Genomic DNA, 9496 nt, shown 5'->3' with positions numbered 1-9496 from the left:
GTGTGTTTACAATGAGTTACAAGAGGGTCTATTTATAGAATGGTTTAAGGAGTAAGCTAAAAACAATTCCTTGAAGCTTTATGTGAGTTTCCTGACAGCTTCATGGAAGCTACATGTGAGTTTCCTGACAGCTTCGTGGAAGCTACATGTGAATTTCCTCATAACTTTGTGGAAGCTACATGTGAGTTTCCTAACAACTTCGTGGAAGATTCGTGTGAGTTTCCTGGAATCTTCCCTCTAATTGTTTAAAGTTCTCCATATCTCCAACAATCTCCCACTTGGAGACTTTGAACAAACCCAACCTTCGTCAACCCAAAATATCAACGATCTAACCAAGAACGTTAAACCACCATTATACCGCCAAACTCCATTTAGAACACGCACACTCAACACATACTTCGGATGAGCAGACTTTCGATACAAGGTCTTCAACACTACTTGTTAGAATTGAAACATTAACTCTCCAATTCTCTAGTTGGGGTCTTCTCTCATCAATTCATTAGAAGACCAATTGAGGTAATGCAAAACCTCAATTTCTCTATCGTAACAACCTTAGTAAACATATCAGCAGGATTCTTCGTACCAAGGATTTTCTCCAATAATAAAGTACCATCATTTATATGTTGTCGAATAAAATGATACCTTATCTTGATGTGTTTCGTACGACTATGAAACACCGGATTTTTTCCAAGATGAACCGCACTTTGATTATCACAATTCAAGACGCAATAGTCTTGTCTTTTACCCAACTCACCTAAGAAGTTTTTCAACCAAACAAGCTCTTTCGAAGCTTCTGCAATAGCCATATATTCGGCTTCGGTGGTTGATAAAGCAACACTCTTTTATAGTCGAGACATCCAACTAACTGCCGTCTTCCCTATTGTGAAAACATAACCCGTAGTGCTTTTCCCCGAATCATCACATCCACCCAAATCAGCATCCGCATAACCCCTAAGTATGAGATTGTTTTTGTAGAAACACAATCTTATATTAGAAGTACCTTTCAAATAACGAAGCAACCATTTGACCACTTCCCAATGCTCTTTCCCCGGATTAGACATATAATGACTTACAACTCCCACTGCTTGAGCAATATCGGGTCTTGAACAAACCATGGCATACATAATACTACCCACGGCCGATGCATATGGAACCTTTTCCATATCCGTTTTGTCTTTTACCGTCTTTGGTGATTGACTTTTCGATAACTTAATCGTGCTACCCAAAGGCATAGAATGAGCCTTTGAATTCTCCATATTGAACCTCTTTACTAATTTCTCAATATATTTGGATTGAGACAAGTATAGAGTACCTTTCACACGATCACACACAATACTCATGCCAAGTATTTGCCTAGCACCACCAAGATCTTTCATCTCGAATTCACGGAAAAGTAATCCCTTCAACTTGTTAATTTCGGACATGTTGGAACCTACAAGTAACATGTCATCAACATACAACAATAAGATTATATAAGAAGACTTGAGTTTCTTCAAGTAGCAATAGTGATCCGCTTCACATCTTAAGAAACCAATCTTCTTCATAAAATCATCAAACTTCAAGTACCATTGCCGAGGTGCTTGCTTCAATCCATACAAACTTTTCTTTAGCTTACAAACCCACTTCTCTTTACCCTTTACCTCAAAGCCCTCAGGTTGCCTCATGTAGATCTCTTCAACAAGATCACCATGCAAGAATGCGGTCATCACATCTAGTTGCTCTAGATGTAAGTATTCGGATGCAACCATAGAAAGTACCAAACGGATAGTAGTCATTTTAACTACTGGTGAAAATATCTCTTTATAGTCAACCCATTCCTTTTGTTGAAAGCCTTTGACTACCAAACGAGCCTTGTACCTTTTCTTGCCATCCAACTCATTCTTGATTCGATACACCCATTTGTTTTGCAACGCCCTTTTATCATGAGGTAACTTCACTAGTGACTAAGTTTTATTTTTCTCAAGTGACCCCATCTCTTCTTTCATGGCAAGCTCCCATTGTATGGATTCTTTTGTTTTCCTTGCCTCAAAGTAACTTTCGGGTTCACCATTCTCGGTATAGAGCAAGTAGTTTGCTGATGGAGAATACCTAGGATTAGGTTTGGGCACTCTAGTTGAGCGTCTTAATGTAGGAGCAATCGGAATGGTTGGACCGGTTTCATTTGTTTCCTCCTCATCACTAGAACTCGCACTATGTTCGAAATCATCACCGCTTTCCGAATCGTCCCATCATTAGCATTTTCAGACGCCTCACCGTTTGTTGGCAATTCATTGTTTCCCGTACTCCCACTAGAACCTGTAAGATCATCAATAGAAACATCGTCAAAAGTAACATGACCCGGTTTAGGACTCCCCGTTTCCAATTTGCCATAGATCGAATCTTCATTAAAAGTAACATCGCGAGAATGAATTACTTTTCTAGCCTCGTTATCCCCACAACGATAACCCATATCATCCGACCAGTAGCCTATGAAAATACACTTCTTTGACTTAGCTTCAAGCTTGTCTCTATCCGCATCTTTGGTCTTCACATATGCATTACACCCAAAGATCCTAAGATGACCATAACTTACCTTCTTACCATGCCATTATTCCTCGGGAATTCGGAAACCCAACGGTGTTAAGGGTCCCCTATTTATCAAATAAGCCGCCGTGTTAACCGTATCCGCCCAAAACATTTTAGGCAAACCGGCATGTAGTCTCATACTCTTAGCTCTTTCATTTAACGTACGATTCATACGTTCGGCGACCCCATTGTGTTGCGGTGTCTCCGGTACCGTTTTCAACATTCTAATACCGAGCTTTGCACAATGGTCTTTAAACTCAAGACTACCATATTTCCCTCCATTATCCGACTTCAAGCACTTGACCTTCAAGTTAGTCTCATTTTCTACCATAGCTTTCCACTTCACAAAAGTATTAAATACATCGGATTTAGCTTTAAGAAAATAAACACATACCTTTCGAGTGGAGTCGTCAATAAAGGTGACATAATAGCGAGAACCTCCATGTGATTCTACATTCGTTGGACCAAATACATCCGTATGAACGAGCTCCAATTTCTCCAACTTTGGAGCATTCCCCGATTTCCCAAAATTCACCTTCTTTTGCTTCCCATATACACATGGTTCGCAAAACCCAAGTTCTACCTTTTTCAAATCCGGAATTCTCCCACTAGAAATAAACATCTTCATACCCTTCTTACTCATATGTTCGAGTCTTCGGTGCCATAGAGTTGATTCAGACTCAACATTAACCGTAGCACCCACCGTGTCTTCATCAAACACTTCAACCATATAAAGAGTTCCCCTTTTATGTCCACGGTCCACAATACAACTACCCTTAACCACCTTCCATTGGCGGTTTTTAAAAGTAACCGCGTTACCTTCATCATCTAATTGACCAACCGAAATAAGTTTCCTTTTTAATTTAGGAATGTACCTTACGTTTTTCAAGGTTCAATTAGAGCCAAGAGTAGTCTTCATTACAACATCTCCAATGCCCTCTATATTGAGTTGTTTGTCGTCCTCCAATCTCACCTTGCCTTGATATGAACGAAAATTCTTCATCATTCTTTTGACATGAGTAGCATGAAACGAAGCTCCCGAATCCAAAATCCAAGACTCCATAGAATTTTCAACACTACATAAAAGTGCATCATCACTTTCTTCCTCGGTCAAGTTCACACCTTTCGCCGGACCATTCTTACAATTCCTTTGAAATTGCCCCTTTTGATTGCAACCCCAACAAGCAGCTTCACTTCGGTCCTTCGATGGATCAGTACTCAACAAAGAACCGGATGTCGATTCCCCCGAGTTTTTCCTACGAGTGTCTTCGATTTGCATCTTCCAAAATCCGAAGTCTCTCCCATCGAAACGGTCGATTCTAAACTTTCCGTCTTCCGCCATCGTTCCTAATTCGAAACCTTGAGCTCTGATACCAGTTGTAAGGACCCAAACAACGCAAGCGATTCAATAGAATCACTCACCCACAATAATGAACGAAAGATAATAGACTAGAAAAGTAAATCGACACAAGAGATAACGTGGTTATATGCAATCGTTGTGATTGCTTTAGTCCACAGACCAACTAGAGAATGTATTTACTGAATATTTGTGGTGTGTTTACAATGAGTTACAAGAGGGTCTATTTATAGAATGGTTTAAAGAGTAAGCTAAAAACAATTCCTTGAAGCTTCATGTGAGTTTCCTGACAGCTTCATGGAAGCTACATGTGAATTTTCTCATAACTTCGTGGAAGCTACATGTGAGTTTCCTAACAACTTCGTGGAAGCTTCGTGTGAGTTTCCTGGAATGTTCCCTCTAATTGTTTAAAGTTCTCCATATCTCCAATATGTATGAAGGTTTGAGAGGATTTGGGAGCCATTGAGTTAGATGATATTATTGAGTTTTACTCTTTATGATAAGTTATTGATAAAGAGTAAAACTTTGTGTATTTAATTTTCAAAGTTGACACTTAGATAATTGGACGGAAGGAGTAACAGTAATGACACAATATGATTTTTATCTGGTTTGCTAGTGTAAACTTGAAAGCACAAAGGTTTAGCCCATGTTGCAGCTTGTTTGTATGTTTAACTGGATCATCGTAGCAGCCCAAATAAGTGAGAATGAATATTGGAATTAAAATATGCACGTGGAATAAAACTATAAAAGAGTATTTGGGTCTGTCAATTTTTGTTACCTATATATTAGGAGTATGTATTTAGTATTATATTAATTGTTTAGGTAGATTAACGTTAGGGATTGAAAGTATTGACCAAGTATAAACATGGGTGAGTGCACAGGTAGTGGGTTACTGGTACGTTATTGTTTTATTTGGCTATATAAAGCCATAGTTATTGACTTATTGTGAATAAATGTATGCAGAGAGTTACAAAGATGGAGTCTATGGTTTCATGGTGTTCTTTTATTTTCGTGTTTTCTTTATATTTAAGTATTCAAAAGCATGTTCCAACATGGTTTTCATTCATATTGTTTAGCTAGTATAACCTGTAACACCGTTTTCCATTTATCGGTACAGGGAAACAGATTGAGGCATTTGAAGATTCCAAAAGATGAAATAGTAGATGCTACATTAAATTTGGACCCACATCGCGTGAATCACTATGGTATATATGAAGTTGAACTCCAACGTTTTAATGAAGATAATATTTCCTGTATGGAAGGGAAGAATACCGAAGGTGAACTACCCAAGAGAGGGAAAACTGTATTTATAAAAGAATTAACGTCACGAAAAGAAAGAGTAGTGTTCTTCACAGAAATTGAAATGCTTATTAACTGTAAGCATCGGAACATAGTCACTCTACTTGGATTTTGTGTTGATCATTCTTCTAAGTACCTTGTCGTTGAGCATGCCCCTAATGGATTTCTTGATGAACATCTTAAGAACATCAAAGACAACTCGATAAATCTTACTTGGGTTAAGCGTTTGAAAATTTCCCTTGACGTTGCAAATGGATTAAAATATCTTCACCATGAGATGGAAGATCAGAAGATGATAATTAACTGTTCTATGGAGAGCAGCAGCATTGGGTTGGACGAGAATTGGGGGGCGAAGATTTATTATTTTGGGGACTCAATGCTCATGTCTCGGAATCAAGATGCGGATGTTTTCAGTTTAAAAAGGATTTATCAAATTGAATACACTGATCCAGAATTTGAGAAAAATCGTATAGTTACAAGAGGAACCGACGTATATAGTTTCGGAGTAGTTTTGTTTGAACTTCTTTGTGGGAGGTTAGCCAATGATCCAATTTTCCATAAAGAAGATTACAGAGGGCTAGCATATGTGGCACAACGACGTTTCAATGAGAAAACTGTAATGGAAATGATAGATCCTATCATAATTTTAGGGAGTAGTGATTACAAGTTTACCCTGAGTAGAGGAGCCAATAAGAATTCTTTGGAAACATTTATAGAGATTGCATATCAATGCTTGGCAGAGACTGTGGACCAACGTCCAACAATGGAAGTGGTTGTCGAGGAGCTTCAGAAAGCCTTATTATTTCAAGTAAGTTGAACCTTCAATAACATGACCTTTTCTCTTCTCTTGATATATCATTTTATCAAACGGAAAAAATGTATTGAACATTTAATTAGACTTCTTATGTACTTTTGATATATAAGGTGAATATTTCATGCGCAAGGCATATGTATCAGGCATATAAAATTCACACCGGTTTTTGCATCAGGTGTATGTAAATATGTACTTTTGGAGTAATGATTAGGAGTATTACACTTCTCAATCTGATGTCGTTATAAAGTTATTTATTTTATTTGCTACATCATGGCTTACAGGAAAACAATGAGAATGACCCTAGAATTTCACTTGAAGACATAACAAAGGCGACAGGAAACTTCCATGTTGGCAACTGGATTGGAAAAGGAGGCTTTGGGAACGTTTATAGAGGAAAACTTCCTAAAGGAGATGGATTTGATACTATTGTTGCAAAGCGATTGGATAAAAAAAGTAATCAAGGGGAACAACAATTTCGGAATGAACTCCAAATTCTTTTCAATTATAAGCATGAGAATGTCATCCGTCTTGTTGGCTATTGTGATGAAAAATATGAAAAAATCATCGTTTATGAGTATGCGTCGAGAGGAAGCCTTGATAGGTACTTGAATGATACTACTAGTCTTACTTGGATTAAACGGCTTAACATATGCATTGATGTTGCAACCGCGTTGGAGTTCCTTCACGGAGGAGTTGCAACACAGGCATTGGTGATACATAGAGATATCAAAACTGAAAACATTTTATTGAATGATGGGTGGAAAGCAAAATTAGCTGATTATGGGCTTTCGTTGATTAGTGCAATAAATCAGAAAACAGAATATATCATTGCTAATGCGTGCGGCACAGAGGGCTACGTGGACCCACTTTACCGAGAATCTGGCTTCTTAACCATGGAATCCGATATTTATTCATTCGGTGTTGTTTTATTTGAGATCTTATGTGGAAGATCAACATTTTCGTTCAACAAACATGAAGGTCAGTTTCTACCTAGTTTCGTTAAACAAAGATTTAAAGAAGGAAAACACAATGAGGTGGTTTTTGAGGCAATAAAGTCACAGATTGTGCCGAAGGCACTGAGTACATTTCAAACAATTGCCAACCGATGCTTGAATGACAATAGAGAAAATAGACCAACAGCTAAAGAAGTTCTGGAAGAACTTAAGAGGACACGGGAGTTCCAAGCAGTGTTGCAGAAATCGGCTAACTCGGCCGAGAACTCGATGAGTTCCAGGTTTCAAATTCTTGCCGAGTTCTCGAGCTTTGATTTGGGCAAAAAATCGATCAATGGCCGAGTTAACTCAGTCAACAGAAAAGAATCGGAAAAGCTATTAAAAATCAGAAAATCAGGGATAAAACTCGGTCAACGAAGGTCAGTATAAATTAAAATTGTTCAATTTGGGTTTCATCTATGAAGTGTCTTGAATGATTTCCATATGTGAAATCGATTTGATGTGTTTGTTTGTTTAGGACGAATTGAAGGGACGCACATGTACTTTTCGCGATATACATCTGTGAAGAGCCTTGAACGATCTAGGGTTGGTGAATGAAATAAGGTTGAAGATGATACGGAAGATTGGGGCAGGCTGGTTAAATGAGGTTGAAGATGGTAGCGTAAGATCTAGGGTTTCTAATAGTAAGATATATCAATTGACGGCTTGTAAGTTTTTGTAATTAGCTATCAATCAGGCTAAATTTGTGTAAGGGGTGAGCAAAAAACCGTATTAACTGAACCGTAACCATATTAACCGATAAAACCGCACCATTAAGTGAACCAAATGGATAATCGCGGGTTTGGCGAACACTTTTGAATTAACCGCACCTTGTGGGTCGGTTATGGAAATAATAGGTACCCGTACCGAATTAACCACACCCGCACCATTTAGTATTTTATATATGATCATTAAACCGTGTAGATTAATGTGTAACATTATTTTGACTTTTAAGTTGTTAAAAAATAAGCATACATATAAATTATACCAACGAGAAAGACACCAATGAAAGACACTTTGATCTATGACTCTCGGATGGAGGGAGAATAAAGTTTGAAGGAAAGTTTATATTTTTAGAACTTTACGTGAACTTATGTTTTGTCTAATTATTTATGGTCTTTTCCATTAAATTGAAGTGTTAAAACGACATTGATCTACTTTTATTTCGATTAGAAATATGAGACAATGACCTAGTCTCGTATTAAAATGTTATCTTTTGTAGTATAGAAACAAACTTATTAAAAAATGGGGCCCAGACTTGGTTGATCAGCTTTAAATACGTAAAGACAGTTTTAATATCTGTTAGGATTTAGGACCCAACAATAATGGTAATTCCCAAAGATTACCCAACCCACAATAGACAAACGAAGATAAAAAACTAGAAAATTAAGAACACAATGATTTAACGTGGTTAAATGTAATCAATGGTTAATTACTTTAATTCACAGACCAAATTAGAGAGATTTTATTGATAGAATTTGTGATGAGTTACAATGAGATTATGGGTCTATTTATAGGGAAGCATTAAACCTAAAACCTTGTTGCACAAGTTTAACTTGGCCTTCAAGTACAAGAAATATTCCATAAATATCAACTCCTTGTTCCTTAAGTAAAACTTGTCTTCCAAGCTTGATTTGTTCTCCAAGCTTTGACTTAATCTCCAAGTTAATTTTACCTTGTTTCATTTTTTGTTTAATCTACTTCACACATCCAACAATCTCCCACTTGAAGGAGACTTTAACAAAACTCAATCTTCTTCAACCTAACACTAACCAAGATTGTCAAACCACCATTTATACCGCCAAAACGCTGTTTGGAACACACACACTCAACACATACGTCAGATGAGTAGACTTTCGATACAAGGTCTTCAACTCCTCTTGTTAGATTCGAACATCAACTCTCTATCTCTCTAGTAGGTCATCTTCTCTCATCAATTCATGAGAAGACCAGTTGAGGCTATGCAAAACCTCAACTTTTCTATCATCACCACCTTAGTACACATATCCGCGGGATTCTTTGAACCAAGGACTTTCTTTAAAATTAAAGTACCATCTTTTCTATGTTGTGAAATAAAATGATACCTCAACTTGATGTCTTTCGTACGACTATGAAACACCCGATTCTTCCCAAGATGAAACGCACTTTGATTATCACAATACAAGGCGTAATAGTCTTGTCTTTTACCCAGCTCACACAAGAAGTCCTTCCACCACACAAGCTCTTCATTAGCTTCCGCAATAGCCATGTATTCGGCCTCCGTTGTAGATAAAGAAACACTTCTTTGTAGTCGAGACATCCAACTAATCACCGTCTTCCCTAATGTGAAAACATAACCCATAGTGCTTTTCCCCGAATCATCACATCCACCCAAATTAGCATCCGTATAACCTCTAAGTATGACATTGTTTTTAGTAAAACACAATCCCATATTAGAAGTACCTTTCAAGTAACGAAGCAACCGTTTGA

The 9496-nt window shown here is 37.5% G+C and overlaps 1 protein-coding gene across 1 annotated transcript; it reads left to right on the top strand.

The window, feature by feature from the left end:
• The first annotated feature begins 4787 nt into the window (after positions 1–4787).
• Positions 4788–7515, top strand: LOC139842190 (uncharacterized). Its single transcript, XM_071832360.1, has 5 exons — positions 4788–4817; positions 4886–4909; positions 5040–6029; positions 6317–7407; positions 7506–7515. The coding sequence occupies exons 1-5, from the start codon at positions 4788–4790 to the stop codon at positions 7513–7515; spliced, it is 2145 nt and encodes a 714-aa protein (XP_071688461.1).
• The last annotated feature ends 1981 nt before the right edge of the window (positions 7516–9496 follow it).

Source organism: Rutidosis leptorrhynchoides, chromosome 4 (assembly GCF_046630445.1).
Source record: "Rutidosis leptorrhynchoides isolate AG116_Rl617_1_P2 chromosome 4, CSIRO_AGI_Rlap_v1, whole genome shotgun sequence".
Classification (NCBI taxonomy): Eukaryota; Viridiplantae; Streptophyta; class Magnoliopsida; order Asterales; family Asteraceae; genus Rutidosis; species Rutidosis leptorrhynchoides.
This window is presented reverse-complemented; position numbering and strand designations above follow the sequence as displayed.